The 23,303-nt window shown below is 39.8% G+C and overlaps 2 protein-coding genes across 8 annotated transcripts in view; one reads left to right on the top strand and one right to left on the bottom strand.

The window, feature by feature from the left end:
- The window catches only part of SYNE2 (spectrin repeat containing nuclear envelope protein 2), a 332,333-nt gene that overhangs the window by 98,982 nt on the left and 210,048 nt on the right, over positions 1-23,303 (bottom strand). For 6 of the 7 annotated variants that reach the window (XM_029238377.1, XM_029238372.1, XM_029238375.1 and 3 more), the window contains 8 exons: positions 21,536-21,658; positions 20,105-20,287; positions 17,654-17,785; positions 13,420-13,617; positions 12,742-12,816; positions 11,379-11,489; positions 4,695-4,811; positions 485-715 (listed from right to left, as the gene is read on the bottom strand). In XM_029238377.1, the coding sequence (XP_029094210.1) occupies positions 485-715; positions 4,695-4,811; positions 11,379-11,489; positions 12,742-12,816; positions 13,420-13,617; positions 17,654-17,785; positions 20,105-20,287; positions 21,536-21,658 (1,170 nt within the window). Of the gene's footprint in view, positions 1-484; positions 716-4,694; positions 4,812-11,378; positions 11,490-12,741; positions 12,839-13,419; positions 13,618-17,653; positions 17,786-20,104; positions 20,288-21,535; positions 21,659-23,303 lie in introns of those variants that run through there. The other variant, XM_029238378.1, reaches the window with a different exon arrangement.
- The window catches only part of ESR2 (estrogen receptor 2), a 193,753-nt gene that overhangs the window by 166,863 nt on the left and 3,587 nt on the right, over positions 1-23,303 (top strand). The gene's annotated exons all lie outside the window — the stretch shown is intronic.

Genomic DNA, 23,303 nt, shown 5'->3' with positions numbered 1-23,303 from the left:
AGCAAAGCCCTTTTATATTGTATCTGCAATCCTGCAAATCAGGATATTCATTTTCATTTCTGATGAATGAAAATTCAAAGAATTTAATATTATGCATAAAATTAGTATTTATTGAGCACTTTATATATACTTCATACACCAGACACTGATTTAGATAATTTATCTCATTTAATCCTGACAAAGTCTTAGGAGATAACCTACTCTATGAGGAAAATGAGGTGAGAAGTTAACTCCTACCAGTTCACAGTTAATGACTGGATCTGAACTCTAGATTCTGAGATCTTACCCACTACTATCTCCCCAAATACTCTGCTTACGTAAATCATTTCAAAGAACTATCCTGAGAACAAAAAGTTGAGGCCAAGATAAACATAGGGGTCAGAGTAACAGGAAGAATCACACTGTCGCTTTAAAAGAAACTCACCCAGTCTTAGAAGGTGATTGGCGAAGAGGCAGACCCCTAGCTCAGACCCATTAGACTTACCTGGCACCCTACCAGCTGCTGTTCCACCACCTGCTGCATGTCTGCATCTAACGTTTCTGGCTCGAATGCCACGTTGGCTTGCTGCAGCCACAGCTCCAGCTCAGCCACCTGGTTCTTGCAGACATGGAGGACTTCCGCAGGCTTGGGCCTTGCTTTCTCCACTGTGGCCTCAAAAGCTCCTTGCTCATCAGAAAAGCCCGGAGCTGCAACCTTGATAGGAGGTGTGGTACCCTATGATAAATCCAAAGGCAATCCAGCGGTGAAAAGTTAGGAGTCCAAAACGTTCATATTTGGACTTGCAAAGACCTGTGAACTTATAGCATTTCCCCAGTTAAAAGAAAAATAAGGCCAGAAGAAGTAAGAAAGAAAAGAAAAAGCCACCTCCACAGGCATAGCAATGATCACGTGACCTGGCGCCCCAGGTTTCCAAGCAGCTGATCTGCATGTACACAGGTACAGAGTTCCTGGGCACAGAGGACGCAAACAGGCTTGCGGTTCATTAAACGGTGGGTCCCAGGAGACAGGTGAGTGTGAGCGAGAGGGTGTGCATGTGGGTGTGTGTGTCTGAAACATTTCAGCGAATTGGCTGTTTAAAGTTGCATGATGCATGATTAAGCAATGCTTACATTGCTGTGCACTCTGTTCAAACACGAAAAAAGATCTTTACACACTGGCAGGGATACAAGGAAATATACCTCACACTTTTAACTTAACATCTTCTCAAGTAGTTTAGATTATAAAATATTTTAGCTTCCCCCCCCCCACCCCCACTAGTACTTATCTAAACTTCTCCCTATTAAGAATAACTTGAGTCAAGTGATAAGCTTCACTGGGGTAATTTGGAAACTTTGCTCGTATTCTTCAGAGAGTGTCTCTAAAACTACTTTTCACCTTCTAAATACTCAAATATTACTGAGTTAAGGACTAGATGCCTATAGTATAGAGAAAGTATTGTTGTGTGATGTGTTCTTTTTAATATCGAAACACCTAGGTTGCTTATCGATCCGATAGAAAAATTTCTCCCAGGTACCAAAGGAAAGTATTCTAGTAATTATATAATAGATACTTTCAATTTGGAGGCAAAAGATGAATTGATACAGAGATATATTTGCTTCTCACATCTTTTTCCAGAATAGTGAGAGAGTATTGTCGACCCCTCTAGAGGAATTTCTTTAGGAATAAGGATCTGTGTTTTGCTCTACAAAATTAGTGATCTCCGTAAATATTTTATTCATTCTGAGTATGATGAAATGACAATGTTTTCTATATAAGGCTTTGCTAACTCCATCTCAGCATCTAATAAGGCACTATTTTGGCTAACTGAGAAATGGGAGTGGCTCACAAATGTGAGCAATATGCAACTCAAATGCATATTTCCTGATATTTGTGGAATTTCGTTTCAACATAGAACTTTCAGTACAACAGAAGCAGACGAAATTGGTATGTGGTAACAAAAATATGCAGGGTATGAAAATACCACTCATTTTCACACACAATGATGAGGCTTATGAAAGCTGGTTTGGCAGAAGGGTCCTCTGAGTTGTACTCGTTCCCCTTGACCATCTATTAACTTCACATATGTTTGCCTTTTCTGCCAAAATGCTATTTCTCCCCTGATTTCATCAGTGTTTTCTTCAAGAATCACCTTCCTAAGGAAGTCTTCCCATTGCCTTGCTTTCTCTGAAGTTCACATACAGATCTATATTTAGATTCACCTGTCTCAATTTTCTTTTTTAATTCTGATCTTTAAAAAAGCAACAGGGCTTCCCTGGTGGCGCAGTGGTTGAGAGTCCGCCTGCCGATGCAGGGGACACGGGTTCGTGCCCCGGTCCGGGAAGATCCCACATGCCGCGGAGCGGCTGCGCCCGTGAGCCACGGCCGCTGAGCCTGCGTGTCCGGAGCCTGTTGCTCCGCAACGGGAGAGACCACAACAGTGAGAGGCCCGCGTACCGCAAAATAAATAAATAAAAAAGCAACAGATATGTGATTTTACTGCCAGACACCAATTTCTAGTTATCTGATTAATTGTTTTCTAGCTTTCAGATATTTCTATCTTAGTGGCAAAGATTTTGGGATCCTCTTGTCACCTGAGATAACCTGTTGATACTGATTAATTAATTAATCTTCAATAACAGATTTACCATCTGCCTTGCTTATTTCCTCAAAAACATTCGAGCACCTATATCTGCCACACAGATGTAGAAAAAATGACAATATTTAATTTCTTAGCTTTCTCACTAACTCACTGAATTAATGAGGAAATAAGGAAGCTGGATAACTAATCTCGGCTTTATTTGCTAGTTATTTGAACCTGAAAAGAATCCAAAGGTGACAGAAGAGAAAAAGATTATTTGTAATTGTAGAACTTTAATACCTGAAGGTGGCCTGGGGAATGTGCCAGGAATCGGTTCACTCACCTCTTTTTATAGTTACAGAAATCCAAGTACATTTAATGTTTAATCAGTTCACACCCCTCCCATCCCACCACATTGCTTCTGAGAAGCTCAGGCCCAGATATAAATTACTTGCCCAAGGTCACACAGCTCTGAGATCTTTTAATTCTGAGTCCACAGTTTTTTTCCATAATAGCACCCCTGCTGAATATCTTCTCCAAACGATAACCCCAAATTCTAAAAGTATTTAAATGAAAGTTTTATGACTGTACATTTTGGAGGGCTAAAAGAGTATGACCACAGGTATTTCTTGTTAGAGAATTATGTCATCTCTAAAGCATTAATGTAAACTGATAATACCCAAACTTTTATTGGGCTCTAGAGCTAAGCCACTGTGATAAGACCATCTCATATTTCACACCCCAAACCCATTATTCCCAGTGCACAGATGAGGAAACTGAGGCTTAGAGAAGCTAGTCAAACTGACTATGGTCACACAACTAGTAAGTAGAACCAGAATCCAATCCCTGATTTCATTATGCCTTGGGGTCTACAAGTCCACATTTTTAAAAAAAATGTATTTATTATTTTTTTATTTATTTTTATTTATTTTTGGCTGCGTCGGGTCTTAGTTGCGGCACGCAGGATATTCGTTGAGGCATGAGGGATCTTTCGTCGAGGCACAGGCTTTTCTCTAGTTGTGGTATACGGCTTTTCTTTCTCTGGTTGCGGCGCACAGGCCCCAGGGCGCGTGGGCTCTGTAGTTTGCCGCATGTGGGCTCTCTAGTTGAGGCGCGCGAGCTCAGTAGTTGTGGAGCGCGGGCATAGTTGCCCCGCGGCATGTGGGATCCCAGTTCCCTGACCAGGGATCGAACCCCCACCCCCTGCATTGTAAGGTGGATGCTTTACCACTGGACCACCAGGGAAGTCCTAAGTCTTGACATAATTCTGTCAACCCTCTGGCATCCAAGTTAGCCTCTCAGTTAGTGAATGTTATACTGCTTGATTTCTACATAACGCATCGCTGATCTAAGTAAGATCCATTTAAAAGGCAAATGAATTTTCTGGCTGTAGCTATATTTCATGCCAAAATACCAACCATCAAAAATATTTTACTGTCAATTCTACGAACAGGTGCACACACCCCACCCCACCCCCCATTTTATAAAATGCAAATCTGCCTGGCTAAAGTGCCTTACCTAAATGCGTTTGCACAAATACTAAATAGGCCACTGGGATGGTGTGGTGGCGGTTTATTTTGTGAGGCCAAATCTGCCTTGGTTTCACATCTTTCAATACTAAATATTCAAATTAGGAAGGCAGAGTGGAATATTCTGAGTCTGACTCTTACTCCTCCATTTACCAACTGTACTTTTATTCCCTGAATTTTGATTTCCTCATTTGTAAACATATGGCAGGTATTAACCTACCTTATATAATCTGAGGATTAGACAGCAAATACAAATGCCTTTTATGTAATAGGCAGTTAATCAATATTAGCTCTCCTCCACTTTCATCGCCCCCATAAGTTATATCTACAGAAGAAAGAAGGAGGTGTTAATGGAAAGGCTAGTTCACCCTCACAAGCGGTGAGTGAGTAAAAAATCTTTAATTGCTCTGTACCACGCTTACTCTCTATGTAAACACCTGATGTCGAATCTTCCTGTGCTCCGGCTTGGCTGTGCACATGAAGATGTTAAAGTTCACAAAGACCTCTTGGTTTGCAATACAAAATATTGCAAAACACAGAGAGCTTGTCATCTCTGGGGGCTAGTCCAGGTATCTGGGCAGTTGGCTTGTCACCAACAAGGACTTACCTCTTGTGTTTGGCTGGGGCTCAGGGAAAATTCTGGGCCTTGCTCAGTGATTAGTGAGTCTTGTGCAAAAATCTGTGCCGTGGAACTATCACACATGCTTATTTTCCAAGCTGCCTCCTGTAAAGAAAAGAATGAGAGGTCCAGAAAAGTTCCTGCCCTGCTGCCACGCAGGTCCCTCTTCCTGGACCTGCTCATGTTACAAATCACCTGCTTAAAAAATGTCTAGAGAAGTCAGGTGCATTGAGAAAAAAAATTTGTTTATTAGGCAAAAAAAATCAACTTCCTCAGGTTTGTCTTTATTTTGAAGACTCAAATTCTCTAAAGCTCTGTAGTTAATGAGGGACACATAAGGAATCTAGAGAATTACGTATTTAAATGGATAATTAAGAGAACTAAAATTAAATAAGATTATATGATAAAGCCCACATTTCTAATAATGGGGGAAAGATGAATTTTAAAAATTGGGAACAACTATCCTATCCATGAAAAATATAGCTAAGTCCTCCGCCTCACTACTAACAATGAATTCTAATTGTATGTAATATTTAAATGTAAAAGTTATACCATAAAAATTCTTGAAGAAAATATGAGTGAATCTATTTCTAATCTAGGAGTGGGGAGGGACTTCTAAATCATGACAATAAAGGAAAAAGAATTAGTATTAACAACATAAATAAAATAACATGCACCACAAAAGACACCATAATCTAAGTTAAAAGAGAAATAACAGACTGGGATAACATCTTGCAAACTGTTAATATCCTTAATATATTAATTACTGTTATAAATCAATAGGGAAAACATCCCAGTCTGTTTGAAGAAAAAGTCAAATGGCGTGAACAAGTGATTCATAAAAGAAGAATATGAAAGCCAATGAACACCTAAAGAGATACTCAAAATTCTTAGAATATATGCAATTTAAGCCACTGGCTATGTTTGGCTAAGACCGAAAATGTCCAATATCAGCCTAGGGTCAGGAAAGAGGCATTTCCATGCATTCCTGGTAGAAATAAAATTGATGTACTCTTTCTAGAGGGCAGTTTGACAATGTGTGTCACATTTTAAATGGATGTACACTTTGATCCTAGTAAGTGTAACCCACTTACTAGGTCAAAGTTAAACAATGGGAAAATGAAATGTACACAAATATTTAACATAATGCAGTGGGAAAAGTGGATGACGTAACTGACCAATCTTGATTGCTCTACTTGCAAGCTGTGTGATCTTGGACAAGTTAACCTGGACTTTCTGAGCCTCATTTACTTCACCTTTAAAGTGAGAATATAACCTAGCTCACTCATTCCTGTGATTATTAAACAAGATGACATTTATAAAGCATCTCACAGTTCCTAAGAAAATGTTACTTTCCTGCTCTGCGTACTGAAAACAGTAACTGCTATTAGAAAGTTATGAACCAAAAACCAAAGGTAAAGCTTAGATAAAATTGGAAAGGTAGGTTGGGATCATAAGTCTGGAAGTCAGGCTAAGAAGATTGCATTTTATTCAGCAGATAGAATCCAGGAAAGACTGGAGCTTAGCATGAACTGCTTTAGGAAAAGCCATCAGTTAATATTGTATAAGACATATAAATGACTAGAGGCTATAAATCCACTTAGAGGGCTACTCTAAAAGTCTAGGGAAGAAGTTAACAACTGACTGGAATAGGAAGATGACAAAAATAATGGGAGGTGAAGAAGGATGTAAAGACTGAATGAACATCACTTGACCAGTGGATATGAAAGGTAAGACAAATGAGGTACCTGAGACGACTCTGAAGTTTGTCTCAGACTCTGAGAAAACAGTGGTGCCACTAACAGACACTGAGGAATTAGGAGGAAGAGGAAGCATTGAAGGAAAGTTGGTAAATGGATTTGAGATGAAGAAAATACATTCAAAAAGAGAAATCTATCTGGAGAGTAAAAATGAGGAACAGATTTCTGGGAAAAGTCAAGACTAGAGATTTGATGTGGGAATCCCTGTCATACAGGTAACTACCAAACCTATGAGGAGAAGAAATTGCCATGAGAGAAAACAGAGAAGAAAGAAGAGGACAAAACACTGGGGGAAATGCCTACCATCACAGAGATGGGGCAAGAGAAGGAGATGGAAGAGGGGCTGCAGGTAGATAAGACAAGGAAGTACAGAATTAAGAAAGCCAAAGAGAAGCGGCCGCATGGCACAGGGATATCGGCTCAGTGCTTTGTGACCGCCTGGAGGGGTGGGATAGGGAGGGTGGGAGGGAGGGAGACGCAAGAGGGAAGAGATATGGGAACATATGTATATGTATAACAGATTCACTTTGTTATAAAGCAGAAACTAACACACCACTGTAAAGCAACTATACCCTAATAAAGATGTTAAAAAAAAAAAAAAAAAGCCAAAGAAACACTGCATTTCAAGAAGGAAGAGGTATTTAGTGCTGAAGAGATCAAGAAGGATTAGGACTAATAAAAGGGCATTTAATTGATATGCAGAAGTCAACAGCAATTTAAGTATAGCAAGGGACAAAATCATGATTACAAAAGGGGCCAAGAAAGAGGAGCACCAAAGTAAAGACATTTAGCCATAAATGAAAGAGGAAGCAACATGTAATTGATCTGCAAAGCAGGATCAAGAAATTCAATGGAATTCTATCAAACATTTGGAGAAGAGCTATCACCTGTCCTTCTCAAACTCTTCCAAAATATAGCAGAGGAACACTCCCAAACTCTTTCTACAAGCCCACCATCACCCTGATACCAAAACCAGACAAAGATGTCACAAAGAAAGAAAACTACAGGTCAATATCACTGATGAACAAGATGCAAAAATCCTCAACAAAATACTAGCAAACAGAATCCAACAGCACATTAAAAGGATCATACACCATGATCAAGTGGGGTTTATCCCAGGAATGCAAGCATTCTTCAATATACGCAAATCAATCAATGTGATACACCCGTATTAACAAATTGAATAATAAAAACCATATGATCATCTCAATAGATGGAGAAAAAGCTTTTGACAAAATTCAACACACATTTATGATAAAAACCCTCCAGAAAGTAGGTATAGAGGGAACTTACCTCAACATAATAAAGGCCATATAAGACAAACCCACAGCCAACATCATCCTCAATGGTGAAAAACTGAAACCATTCCCACTAAGAACAGGACTAAGACAAGGTTGCCCACTCTCACCACTATTATTCAACACTGTTTTGGAAGTTTTAGCCACAGCAATCAGAGAAGAAAAAGAAATAAAAGGAATCCAAATTGGAAAAGAAGAATTAAAGCTGTCATTCTTTTCAGATGACATGATACTATACATTGAGAATCCTAAAGACGCTACCAGGAAACTACTAGAGCTAATCAATGAATTTGGTGAAGTAGCAGGATACAAAATTAATGCACAGAAATCTCTTACATTCCTACACACTAATGATGAAAAATCTGAAAGAGAAATTAAGGAAACATTCCCATCTACCACTGTAACAGAAAGAATAAAATACCTAGGAATAAACCTACCTAAGGAGACAAAAGACCTGTATGCAGAAAACTATAAGACACTGATGAAAGAAATTAAAGATGATACAAATAGATGGAGAGATATACCATGTTCTTGGATTGGAAGAATCAACATTGTGAAAATGACTCTACTACCCAAAGCAATCTACAGATTCAATGCAATCCCTATCAAACTACCACTGGCATTTTTCATAGAACTAGAACAAAAAATTTCACAATTTGTATGGAAACACAGGAGACCCCAAATAGCCAAAGCAATCTTGAGAAAGAAAAACGGAGCTGGAGGAATCAGGCTGACTTCAGACTATACTACAAAGCTACAGTAATCAAGACAGTATGGTACTGTTACAAAAACAGAAATATAGATCAATGGAACAGGATGGAAAGCCCAGAGATAAACCCACGCACCTATGGTCACCTTATCTTTGATAAAGGAGGCAAGAACATACAATGGAGAAAAGACAGCCTCTTCAATAAGTGGTGCTGGGAAAACTGGACAGGTACATGTGAAAGAATGAAATTAGAACACTTCCTAACACCATACACAAAAATAAACTCAAAATGGGCTAAAGAGGGCTTCCCTGGTGGCGCAGTGGTTGAGAGTCCACCTGCCGATGCAGGGGACGCAGGTTCGTGCCCCAGTCCGGGAAGATCCCACATGCCGCGGAGTGGCTAGGCCCATGAGCCATGGCCGCTGAGCCTGTGCGTCCGGAGCCTGTGCTCCGCAACGGGAGAGGCCACAACAGTGAGAGGCCCGCGTACTGCAAAAAAAAAAAAAAATTAAAGAAAAGAAAAATGGACTAAAGACCTAAATGTAAGGCTAGACACTATAAAGCTCTTAGAGGAAAACATAGGCAGAACACTCTATGACATAAATCACAGCAAGATCCTTTCTGACCCACCTCCTAGAGAAATGGAAATAAAAACAAAAATAAACAAATGGGACCTAATGAAACTTCAAAGCTTTCGCATAGCAAAGGAAACCATCAACAAGACGAAAAGACAACCCTCAGAATGGGAGAAAATATTTGCAAATGAAGCAACTGACAAAGGATTAACCTCCAAAATTTACAAGCAGCTCATGCAGCTCAATATCAAAAAAACAAACAACCCAATCCAAAAATGGGCAGAAGACCTAAATAGACATTTCTCCAAAGAAGATATACAGACTGCCAACAAACACATGAAAGAATGCTCAACATCATTAATCATTAGAGAAATGCAAATCAAAACTACAATGAGATATCATCTCACACCAGTCAGAATGGCCATCATCAAAAAATCTAGAAATGATAAATGCTGGAGAAGGTGTGGAGAAAAGGGAACACTCTTGCACTGCTGGTGGGAATGTGAACTGGTACAGCCACTATGGAGAACAGTATGGAGGTTCCTTAAAAAGCTACAAATAGAACTACCATATGACCCAGCAATCCCACTACTGGACATATACCCTGAGAAAACCATAATTCAAAAAGAGTCATGTACCAAAATGTTCATTGCAGCTCTATTTACAATAGCCCGGAGATGGAAACAACCTAAGTGTCAATCATCGGATGAATGGATAAAGAAGATGTGGCACATATATACAATGGAGTATTACTCAGCCATAAAAAGAAACGAAATTGAGCTATTTGTAGTGAGGTGGATGGACCTAGAGTCTGTCATACACAGTGAAGTAAGTCAGAAAGATAAAGACAAATACCGTATGCTAACACATATATATGGAATTTAAGAAAAAAAATGTCATGAAGAACCTAGGGGTAAGACAGGAATAAAGACACAGACCTACTAGAGAACAGACTTGAGGATATGGGGAGGGGGAAGGGTGAGCTGTGACAAAGCGAGAGAGAGGCATGGACATATATACACTACCAAACGTAAGGTAGATAGCTAGTGGGAAGCAGCCGCATAGCACAGGGAGATCAGCTCGGTGGTTTGTGACCACCTTGAGGGGTGGAATAGGGAGGGTGGGAGGGAGGGGGACGCAAAAGGGAAGAGATATGGGGATATATGTATATGTATAGCTGATGCACTTTGTTACAAAGCAGAAACTAACACACCGTTGTAAAGCAATTATACTCCAATGAAGATGTAAAAAAGAAAAAAAAAAAAAAGAAACTCAATGCATTAAAGTAGCATATTGTGCTCAGTACAGGACGTCAAAATGTAGAAGGTAAAGTTCTTGCTTTTCATGAAACTGTGTCAGGTCTATGCATAAAACTGTGATAGGTCATAACGGAGGTTCAAAATGCTATGGGAAAACAAAGGGAAAGAGGCAGGCAGTTTCTTGGAGGAGGCAGAAGTTGAGATGGGCCCTTGTGGATGGGTAGGAAGGAAGTCCACAGGCAGATATGGAGAGAAGGGCACCCCAGGGAGGCAAAGCACTTTCTGAAGAGATGGCCTGGGCTCTGGGTCCCTCAGCTTGTTCAGCGGGGTAGGGCCATGGGGGAGGGAATTTGTTAGGGAAGGGGAAACTGAATACTTCTGAGGTAGAGAGGAAAGGAAGCTACCAAGAGAAAGAGACTGGAGATGCAGGTACAAGTGTAGCCCCGTGCCAAAGATGAATGAAAGGACTGGCCTGGGAGCTGGGGGAGGGGTCAGCCCTGGTCAGGAGGCAGGCGCGGGAGGTGTGTGGATCATAATGATGAAGAGATCTTTCAGGAGCAACGGAAAAACATCATCTTCACATCAGCATGTAATAATGATTTTCTAAAGTGAGGGCATTTGCCCTCTATTTTGAGAGGCTGGAGAAGGTTTAGAAGGTCATAAGGAGCAAAAAGACTTATTAATTTACCTTCCATGCTACTTTGTCCAAAAAGAGAATCATGGGGAGACCTCTCACCCCAACTGCTCCCCAAAGAGTGGCATGTTAAATACTTTAACCACTATGGTAAACCTTTTAGGTGCTCCTTTCAGTTATGTTTTGTCAGTTTGGATTTTCACACATGGAGTGTTTCTCAGCAAAATACTCTCCTATTATCACTAAGTGCACAAAAGAAATGCAAGTAATAGGTAAGTACTCAGTCGTCTTTGCTTTGTGCAGAGGTAACACTGAGAAGCTTAAAAAAATTTCAACCCACGTATCCTGAAGCATTCTTTCAATAAGAAATTCTTTGCTTTGGCTTACTATCCCTGCCCATCCCCTAGCCCCAACAAATGTGATATGTCCAGTATTACCTGAACCATCGTTCCAGAGGACGAGGATGTCCTGTCTTCCTCCACATCCTTGTCATGTTTCCAGAGTGAAGATGGGGACCTGGAAGGTGGCTCTGCTTTCTTATCTCCACTCTGACACAGCAACCAATTGATTAGCAAAGGGAGGTGATTTCCTACCATCATAACAGCATCCTCTTCATCTCTTTTATATGACTAAGCTTACCAGGTAGTATAACTGCAGCCCTTAATTCCACCCATCCCCCTATTTGTCATCGATTTCTTTGGCTAACTACATCACAGGAGTCCAAATGTGGTTGCTCTTCCTAAAGCCTAAAAAATATTCTTATAAGTTGGGATTCAGCTCATGTCACACAAAGGGGATCTTTAAAACAGTGCTTTAGGAATTTGATCTGCTTTGGTACATGTAACCTCAAACGCTATCTTTAAAATAACAGCCTGATGTACATGTATTTTTTGATCGTTGTCAAAGACAAACAATGAATACTATAAACATATCAGTTCAGAGGCAAATACAGGTCTCAAATTAGAATTGCACTGAAGTGCACTCTTTTTTTTGGTCTTGGTACCTCCTCCACTCTCACAATTCTCTCTGTTGTGAAGAGGCATAATCAGATCATAAAGTTGTCTGATGGTCAGAGTGTATAATAAGCCTCACTTCTCCTTGTCCGACCACTCAGCCCCACGTATCCTAGTGATACACTGAAGGAAAACAGTCTGTTCTGTGTGACCGTGGAGCTACTGAACAATCTATAAAACGAGCAGGGAGAATGTCTGGTGGTTACGTGTGAGACATTAAAAACTGTAAATTGCTGCAATTTTCTTCCCTTTCGCACAAGACCCACTATCACTTTAATTCTTAAAGTATGAAATGGAAATTGATATCAGGAAAGACAACTGGTAAAGGTCTCATCCAACCAGTTCTGATGGAGTAATAAGGATTCATAGTAGGGTTAGTTGCTAATACCATTCTTTGTGTCCTTGGCAATGCTGTTTCAGACTAAAAAAAGTAATTCAAATATGGAAAGATAAAGTTCTATAAAGCACACCAGGAGTGCCAACCAAACAGCAGAGAAAGTACTCAAAACTCCAGAGAAAGTACTCAGAAGTCAGGATACAACAAAGAATTTCATCTTCTCCCTTCTGCCAACAAGTGTGTCTGAATTACATTTATTCCACTCTGGCCTGAAGTAGGTTTAGATGCACTTAAACATTAATAACGTAAGACAACTACTTCAATCACCCTTACAAACTACCAGCATTGAATTTAAAAATCCTTACGTTTCCATTCATTTTAAGATCTTCTCATTGACCTTTTAGAGATTACTGTTCTAACAAACTTGAACGAGAAAATCATTTTCCTTACTTCGTTCTTCAGGGAGCTTTCTTCCACCTCTTCCTCGACGGCTGGCAGGAAGAACATGGAGCCCGTTCTGTTCAACTGAAAGGCACAGCACAAAGACCTGCAGCCGGGTTGCCATTCAACGTCACCAGGATCCTGGCCTGGCTGCATTTTTATGTAGCTAATTTTTTACTTACTTTATCCAAGATGCCCACCCACACAAGAAGCCTCGGGGTCTAGCAACTCTCAGCTCATCCAGCTGAATATCATGACTCACTCAAATCTTAGATCTCTTTCATTTGCACTGCCTTCTGTGGCCCCTCATCAAACAATTCAAGAATGTGATTCATTGATGTGGATTCAGAGTGGGCTTAGAGAGGTGCTGGGCCCGTTTTTTAGTTTGCAATGGGCTGTTTAGTAGGAAGATACTTCAAAGGGTAGATGCCACCCACCTACCCATGGAATTTCATAAGCACCTCTTTAAGTAACTTGTGCATAAGAATTCTGGGTTGAGTCCAGAACAGACACACCCTAAGGATTAATATTCACTAGTGAATAATCTCACGCAGAGTATTTCCACTTTGAAAAATTCCTTTACTATAGGCCATATACATAGATGCCACAGGCCTTCCAGGTGAAAAATACTACCAATTTAAAGCTCTTGTGGAATGTGGGACCAGCATTAACTAATGTCATACCCACCTTCCATTCAGAAGCACCCCTCTCAGCCCCTCCATCCTCGTCTGATGCTCTGGCTGACAGCATTTCCTCTTCTAATTCTTGCTGTTTTTGCTGAAAATGCTGGTGAAGTTTTAGTACGGCAGCCTTCAAGTCCACCAACAGGTCTTCTTTTCTCTGGTTCAAGCTCAGAATCTGCTTTTCCGTACCTTCGATTTCTCCCTGTGCAGAAAGAGTGTTTGCATTCCTTTGGGACGTCTGATACCTTTGCCACAGGAGCCTACTTCAATCGGTACAAGGGATGAAGATTTTTCTATGCTGTGCAGTTGGCAGAGCCAGGAGCCAGTCCCTGGTACAGTATAGCTCCTCTCCATCTGGACTGTGTTTCTAAATGACCTGGGGAGGGTTTATAAGCTCCCTTATAGGATGCCTTAGCCTCAACTGACACCTTGTCAATCAATCTCTAGAGGTCAAGCGGTGGCTCAGAAATTTGTAACAATCTCCACAGGTGACTGTGGTGTGCAGCCAGGGTTGCCCCACTCCAGTGGCCACAGGACTGACTGACCAGAATCCGCAGGGTCAGGGGCCATGAACCTGCACTTTAACAAGCTTCCAGAAGATTTGTACGCAGACTAATGTTTGGGAACCGCTGAGAGAAAACGAGGCTAGAAATCTCACACTTTTATTATCACTTTTGAAGTCTTCTTTAGTATTACTAAATACATTTACTTTTTTCTCACAGCCAAAGCATCCTAACAAATGGGAATAAATAAGCCAACAAGGGCACTGTGAAGTGTAACTTGTTATGGGAATGATGAACAGATGATTCCAAGCTTTAAAAGATTACTTTAGGGCTTCCCTGGTGGCGCAGTGGTTGAGAGTCCGCCTGCCGATGCAGGGGACACGGGTTCGTGCCCCGGTCCGGGAGGATCCCACATGCCACGGAGCGGCTGGGCCCGTGAGCCATGGCCGCTAAGCCTGCGCGTCCAGAGCCTGTGCTCTGCAGCAGGAGAGGCCACAGCAGTGAGAGGCCCGCGTACCGCAAAAAAAAAAATGATTACTTTAAAATTCTGTATGATTGATAACGTGGGAATAGAATTTCTTATACATGGTAGAAGTACAGATGCCCACTGTCTGTCTAAAAGGATTATAGAATTATAGAATCCTAGATTTGGAGGAAATATCAGGTGTTGTCTTGTCTGACATCTTCCTCTTTAGCACCTTGAAAGGCATCATTCAAAGCCTGAGCTTTACAGCAAGTGCTGTATCAGAAGATAACCTGCTCCTTTTTAGCAAACCTGTCACATATTGGAATTTTGTCCCTAATGTATTCCTTAATCCCCCAGCCCATTCATTCGTTCCTTTCTTCCTTATTTCTTTTTTTAAAAAATTTATTTATTATCTATTTGGTTGCACAGGGTCCTTAGTATAAGTGGCAGGCTGGCTCCTTAGTTGTGGCTCGCTGGCTCCTTAGTTGCGGCTCGCCAGCTCCTTAGTTGTGGCATGAGAACTCTTAGTTGCAGCACACATGTGGGATCCAGTTCCCCAACCAGGGCTCGAACCGGGGCCCCCTGCACTGAGAGCTCGGGGTCTCAACTGCTGTCCACCAGGGAAGTCCCATTTCTTCCTTACTTCTTTTTTTCCATCCATCCATCCTACAGATATTCATAGAACCATTACTTTTTTTTAGAGACAAAGAAACTCAACATGTCTCCACCTATAAGTGAGAGTTCTGAAGTCCAGAGAAAGAAGGTGATTTTTCCAGGGCTGCAGCTAGTGACAGAGCCTAGACCTGGACTTCTGACACCCAGCCCCCATGGCTCTTGTGCTACTGCACACATTCCGACACCAATACCCCTATTCTGTCTGAAGTTAAATTTCTTGTGATTGCTTTGGGAAATGATAACTTAATTAAATCTGAGTTGGCCGTGGTGTCTGTCCCTTTTCAATAAACACTACACTTCAGAGGAACAGTGCCTCCCAACAGACGTTAATACTACAGCCATTAGAATAACACTTACAGAAACAGACTAGTCTGCAGAGCCACTAGCATTATGGAGACAGAGAAGGGCACAGAGCGGCCATTCTCAAAGTGGCATCTGCAGACCCTAGGGGGTCCACACTCTATAAGGTCAAGATCATTTTCATAATAATTCTAAAATGTTACTGGCCTTTCTCACTGTGTTGACATTTTTCTCTGTGTGATGTCGCAAAAGCAATGGTGGGTAAAGTATGAATCAAGGCAGCGATATCAACTATATTAGTAGTTACTAGATGCTTCACTATCATGAATTTAACTGGGAAAAAAAGCCAGCTTCACTTAAGAATATCCTTGATAAAGAACATGTATTTTTAATATTCTGTATGACAAAGTGGGAAGCCTGCATAAAGCACTTCTGCTATGTACCAAAGTTTAATGGTTGAGGAATAACACTCATGTGATTAAGTTTCAAGCTAACCTATCCGTATTTTTCTCATAGAATACTGTTTTTACTTGAAAAAAAAAGATGGTTGTTAAACTATACATACATAAATACATACATATATATGTAATACATATATAAAGATTTTTCTGAAGAGGTAAATGTTAATATTAATAAATGTGAATTTTTTAATATCGGCTACTGAAATGTGTCATCATTTGGAGGATCTACATGACTAGTCAAATAGTATTTTCCAAACGATCAAACATGATGTTATAAAATCATGCATGGTTGGAGATCCATTCCAAGTACAAGACAGACCAATGGATTTTAATGTAAGAGTATGAAAAGTTCACTGACATGGCTTCAAATTCCATTTAACAATGAACCTCTGAGTAATTCTACTTGTTAGAGTTTAGTGTAGTTTCAAAGAATGTCCACAATTATTCAAAAGGGTTATTAAAATAGTTCTCTCTTTTCCATGTACATGTCTTTGAGAGGTTAGATTGTCTTTATATACTTCAAAGAAAATGACATACCTCAATAGATTGAATGCAGAAGAAGATGGGAATCTAGCTGTCTCCTAGTAAGCCAGACTAATGAGATTTGCAAAAATCTCACTCTTCTCACTACATTTTACATTTCTGAGTTTTAATATAAACACAAGCTCTTTGGGGTCCTTTAATTTTTTTTTTAATTTTATTTTGTGGACCTCAGAAACACAGAATTAGATTAATCATACTCCCTGCTTCACAACTTGTTTTCATCATTGTCCATGCATGGTATGCTCTTTTTTTTAATAATTTTTTTTAAAATATTTATTTATTTATTTTTGGTAGTGTTGGGTCTTCGTTGCTGCATGTGGGCTTTCTCTGGCTGTGGCGAGTGGGGACTACTCTTCAATGCATGTGCAGGCTTCTCAGTGCGGTGGCTTCTCTTGTTGCAGAGCATGGGCTCTAGGCGCACGGGCTTCAGTAGTGTGGCAGTGGGCTCAGTAGTTGTGGCTTGCTGGCTCTAGAGTGCAGGCTCAATAGTTGTGGTGCACAGGCTTAGTTGCTCCGCGGCACGTGGGATCTTCCCGGACCAGGGATTGAACCTGTGTCCCCTGCATTGGCAGGCGGATTCTTAACCACTGCACCACCAGGGAAGTCCCTGGGGTTCTTAAATTTTTTAATGTAAAGGGAAATGTGACACTTTTACAATACTCAATCTTTAATAACCTGAGTCTGCCTTATTGAGTCCACCACTTAATAGCTGTCTGTCATCTTGGACCCCTTTGTACTTCACTTCAGACATTAAGAAATTTGCCCTACATCTCACAGCTGGAAAGTGGTGTAACGTGGCTTTGAACACCATAGCAATTGCGTGCCTACATCAACTTGATGGCAATAGAGAGTTAACATGCAAACCATTGTAACTGGGTCCACAGGACATTGTTAATTAGGGCATATGGAGAGACTGCTTAGTATACGGAACTCTTTATTACAACAGCATTCAGTCTTTACTTCTAAAGCCCAGCCTGCCTGACCCCTATGCCAGAAAGCTAGCTGGAAAGCCAGGTTGTCCAAATACCATGTGTTATATCAGCTTCTTTGCTACCAGCCAGAATGCACCAAGTTGAGGCTAAAGACACTTGAAGAGACTTCCATTATGATAATTATATAATAACCTATTTTATGTAATAGGAATAAAAAGTAAATACACACGTAAAATACCTTCAGTTGAAAGAGAGAAGTAGGAAATACACTGTATCATCAAAAAGGGCTTGTAGACACCAACAGCTTAGAAAGTGACTGTTGAATAAACTGCTGGAAAAATGAATGAAAGAAATATACCTGTACTTGTGGCAGGTTGGCAGCTCGGTCTGGTGACATATGTTCATGGGAGAATTCAGCTGAATAATTATTTAAGATCTGTTTCAATTTTTCTATTTCTTCATCGCATTCATTTGTCTGTTTTATGACTATCTATAAAATAACCCCCCCCAAAAGAAGATCAATGGGCTACTTCCAATGTCTATTTCCATCACAAACTCCAATCAATTATATCAATACACAACCATACAGATTCCAATAGGAAATGGTAGGCTCAATACAGAGAACAACGTTCGCAATGCTGGCACCTGACCTTCTTGCTCCACTTAGATGCTAGAGCACCTTGGGTTCAAGTCTAATTAGACATACGTTTGTTCTTAAGTATTCCCAGTCTAACGGGCTTATTCTGGGAAGCATTTTATAGCACGTTAACATAAAGTTGCTAAGTTTATGAAATTACTGATATGTCACATACGCCATTTTAATACATATTCCTTGCGGGGCTTTCAATACACAGAAAGGTGACAATCCTGATTCAGAATGGAAAGGGCATGTGATTTGAGAAATGATGGGTTTTCCTGGTCCAGACACATCCTCACCTGGTACCCCTTGGGATCTGTGATATACATTTTATGGTAAGAGGTTGAGGTTTGAGAGCAGTCTGAGTTTGCAGAATAAGGCAAAACCAGAACAATACCTGGAATCTAGTGTTAAGGGAATAGTAGAGCTTGAACTTACTGCCTGTGTGCTAAACGATATGATCAAAGTGTGATGAAAGATAAAGAAACGGACTTCAAAAGAAAATCTAGATATTTCCTTGTATGCTTCACAATGAAACAAAATGCTTTTTGAAACTACAAAGTTTCTGGCCAACACAGAATTCTTCCTTGTATTTTCTTTAATATTTAACTATAATTTTAGCTGCAGGCTGGAAATCAATAACTGTGTTTGCTGCACACACCTGTTCCCCAGCCTTCAGTAATGAGCTAAATCCCATTACTCCCCCCAAAAGTAATTTGTCTTATTTTCCACAATGAGAGCATTTACAATTATCTAAGGTAGAAATGAAATGTACCATACTCTAATGATTTTCATTACCACTGGCTTACTTAGCTTTGAAATACCTGAGATGACATCTAATTTCCACTAACACAGTAAGATGGAAAATTTTAGCAGCACATTTTGATATCTAACTTGGCACAAAACCTAATTTCCTCTTCTACTGCTCCCCCTTTCATCTTGTGAAGGAGTCACTTTAAAGCATAGTTAGGACTGTTATTTTCTTTTTCTGACCAGGAGACCAATAAAGCACAAAAAGATTAAAAGTAACAGATCAAATTTTCTTTTTTTTTTCTTCTCTTTATATTATTAAAAAAATAGTACATTGAGTGCCAGATCTTTTTTCTCCCTGTGGGTGTTAGGAAATGATGTCAGCTGATCAGTAGCCAGGCCAGAGAGACTACATGAGCTAAGACTCAAACCAGAGATTACAATATCCTCAAATCTTAGGAGAACAGAGTGACCGCCAAATGTGAATGAAATTTAAGAGGGAGAAAGAGATAGCAATTTTCTTCTTATAACCAGGGGATGGATGGGAAGGAGGAAAAATAACCTTTCCTCTTACCCTGACACACCTAATCAAGAAAAGTAGGCAGGAGGGGGTGTCTACCAAGAGGGCTGAAAAGTCTGTGGCTCTTTCAGCAACTTTCTTTTCCTGTAGGAGTGGTTGTTGATATAGCAATACCAACCAAAGTAAAATGTAATTTCTATCTAATGATAATTCCTGCCTTGAGACAGGAGATCTATCAGAAGAATTTTAAAAAGCCCTCAGGGAGAGGCTAGAAGATGTCATCAGTTAGAAGGAAGAGACCTCGATATGAAGAATAATACTAGGGTCTAGAAACTCAAATTCTTTTCTTATCTGTACACAAATTAATCTCAACATACGTTAACTCTGGTCTTTCAGAAAGTCATCTGACCTTTGAACACTAGTCTCCTAATGTGTAAAAATAAAAATGGCAAAGTGCCTACCCTACCTGTATCGTGTTGGTAATAAATTGAAATGATTAATAAGAAAGCAACTGAGAGGTATAAAGACATTATTGTGGGTCTGTCAGCCTCATGAAACTGCAAATGCACGGTTCAGGTTGAATCTCTTCCCACAGCATTTTACCCATGTAGATCTTCAATAATTAAAGAATGGAATGAAATAGAACAAAACTAGACTTTAATGTCTTCAACCAGAACAAGAATAAGAGCTGAGAAAAATCACTTTAACCTCATTTGAGCAACAAGATACTCTCATATCAAATGCCACCTCCTGGATAATAATACTGGAAGAGACCAAAAAGAATCAACACAGGCAGCATCTTTTGGTCATGGGAATTTCACCCGCCCAACCATTAAAACAACACCAGCTTTTGCTGAATATTTTCATCCAATAAGTTGGCTGTCATCACAAAAACCACTCACCTTTAATAACTCATTTTGTTCCTGAGTCACATTTTCCAACAGTTTTATATCTTGTAAAAGCTCATCTGTCCGCTGAAACACAGGCAGAGGCTTCATTCCTGTCTGGGGTAACCTCAGTTCCACTTGGTAAGACACGATTTCAGCAATGGTTTTCTTCATGGGATGTATATTTTCCAGTATAACCTTAGATAAACATGGTACACAAGTGAAAAAAAAAAGGCCACTCCTAAATCTATTCAAAATTAAACTTTAGTCTTTATAGTTTTGAGTTTTAAAACAGTGTCTTAGCTCAGGTTGAAAAGAACTAATATATTACTTGTGATTTGGCAGTTAGATAAGGTCTCAGGAAAGAATGCCTGGGGCAAGAGTACCCTCCCAGCACCACGTGACGCCTTTGGACAACCCTTTCCTTCTTTCTCCACCCCCCCCCCCCCCCCCCCCGCCTCTCTCTGTAGAACTGTTATGTGCTTCGTGTGTTGTGACCAGGCAGTAGGCTGTGGAAGAGCAGGTACTGCCTCTTACTAACTTTCACAGCAACTGCACCCAGCACAGGGCTTCCCACATAATAGACTCTCAAAAAATGCTTATTGAATTGAACGGAACTGTCCTGCCAAATTTCCTAAGTCCCAAAACTGCACTTCTATTTTGTTTTAATGACATCTGATCCATAGATATCTGGATTTACATAATGAATAAATTAGGAGAGAGTATTCACTTTACTAAGTACTTCGTATGTATTATTTCATTTAATCTTCACAACCACCCTAGGAGGTAGATATCATAACTTCCCTTTCACAGGTAAGGAAATTGGGTTCACAGAAGTTAGAAGACCCAGGTGAGGGCACACTGTAAGAGGCAGGGTCAGGATTAGAACCCAGGGCTGCCTGATCCCAAAGCCCATGCTCTTAACTGGTAGGCTGAGGGGGAAGCAACATCTGTATGCTGTTTAGTATGTCCCAGCTCCTGTGCTAGGGGCTCCATATACATTATAACTGTCCAACATAATCACCACAATACCAATGTACAGATATGAAAGCAAATCCAAGAAATGTTAACCAATCACTCAAAGGCACACAGCCAGTAAGCAGGGCAGTTGGGGCTGGAACCCAGTTCTTCTGACTTAGAGGCTTAAGTGCTTAGACTATTAAACAAACACCTGGGTTTGACGTGAAGGAAAAACTACCAAACCTTGAAGTTTTAGGAAGAAATTAAATGAAAAAATAACCTATAGGAAAATTATAGATACATAGATAGCACTAGAAATATGATTTAAAATATGATATTTATAGTCATTCATATCTATTTCCCAACTTTACTTTGCTCTTACTTTAGCAAGATTAAACACTTTTTATCACATCATATTATTACACATTTTAAAATAGGCATAGTAAGTATTAAGAGAAAATATTTTTAATAATGATCCATGCTTACCTCCCCATGCTTAAGATGCTCTTCAGGTGAAAAATCAAATATTTCTTTTGATAGCAGGATAGCTTTGATTTTTGAAACTCTTTTCTCCATTGATTTTACTTCCGTTTCAATGGCAACCACATCCTAGAATTTCAGAAACAAAAAAACACACTCATGCAGTATATGTTATATGTTAATAATCTTTCTAAAACACAATTTACTGCCATTTACTCTATTCTCATATTTAACCAAAATATGTTTGCCACTTATATCACTTCAAAACTAACCAAGTGCTACACAGATAACGTGGGCTGTTTTCAATAAAAATGTTGTTCTGTTAGTAATAGCATACCACAATACAAAGCATTGCTTATACTTACTGAGTTAAAAGATCCTCATGGGGCCAATTTTCAATTATTTATGCTATGAGAACAAAAGTAGTATGCATCTGAACAAATTTTAAGTAAATTCTCAAATATCTACAAACTCTTTAGATTTATCTTTGGAATGTCTTTAAACACTTGAATACAAGTGGGTCAATGCTGAAAAAATTCTCACTACTTTAAGTAAAATGGTAAAGTCACCCTTGAGAAACAAACACACAAGGAGCTGGAAAATTGACAGATTTTGGTGCCAATTCCCTAACAAACTTTTGCCGTGTGGAGAGTCACTAAATTACCTTATAACCTACTCAGATTAATATGAACAACAGATCATTTATCCAGTGGCTATTCTCCCATCAGTGTCAACTTCTAGAAAGTGGCCAAGAAACTTAAAGTGAAAATGCTGCAATTTGTGCTCTCAAACCTACATATTTATGAATATGTGCTATAAAACCTACATATTGAAGTCCACTCACACTGTAAGAGGGCCTTCAGACCTTTAGAGCTTTATGGAGATAAACTGAAGCAAAAATAATGCAGGGAATAGGAAAAACTACATAGAAATCATCAAAGGATTTCAAATTATCACAACTTGGAGCCATTCAATGTAGGACAAACATAACTTCATATAAGCAAATAAAGCAGTAATTATAGTAATTTACCTTCATATTATGAAACATTCAGTTATATTGAAATTATTTTCTATACCATACGTTTAAGAAAATACATAAATATATACAATGTATTTTATGGTAATTTCCATGAAAAGTTGTAGAAGCATTTAACAATTTTGGAATAAGCTTCAATAACCAAGAATATTTAATAAGTATGATTCTCTGAAGTTACATAAGTGTGGTGCAGGGAATGTAACTGAGAAATAAAAGGTAAATTATTAAGACTAACTGCATCTGCCTTTGCTGTGTGACTCCACCCTTAAATAAATGCCTCACATGTTTCGAGCCAAAATAAATAAAATTATTTAAAAATCCAGTGGCTGGGGCTTCCCTGGTGGGGCAGTGGTTGAGAGTCCGCGGCTGGGGCTTCCCTGGTGGCGCAGTGGTTGAGAGTCCGCCTGCCGATGCAGGGGACACGGGTTCGTGCCCTGGTCCGGGAAGATCCCACATGCCGCGGAGTGACTGGGCCCGTGAGCCATGGCCACTGAGCCTGCGCGTCCGGAGCCTGTGCTCCGCAACGGGAGAGGCCACAACAGTGAGAGGCCCGCGTACTGCAAAAAAAAAAAAAAATAGACTACTTCTGGACTGAGAATGGGGATATGATTTTTGTTGTAGCTGCACTATAGGGTATAAAGTAAAATGTAATTCAAGAAATAACATAAATGAAAAATGTACCAGATCAATGTGTCTTCATAGAACTGATTAGTAGTATAACTCTAATTTACTAAATGA

The sequence above is a fragment of the Monodon monoceros genome, unplaced genomic scaffold, assembly GCF_005190385.1.
Source record: "Monodon monoceros isolate NGI ecotype Baffin Bay Population unplaced genomic scaffold, NGI_Narwhal_1 Super_Scaffold_21, whole genome shotgun sequence".
Taxonomy (NCBI): domain Eukaryota; kingdom Metazoa; phylum Chordata; class Mammalia; order Artiodactyla; family Monodontidae; genus Monodon; species Monodon monoceros.
This window is presented reverse-complemented; position numbering and strand designations above follow the sequence as displayed.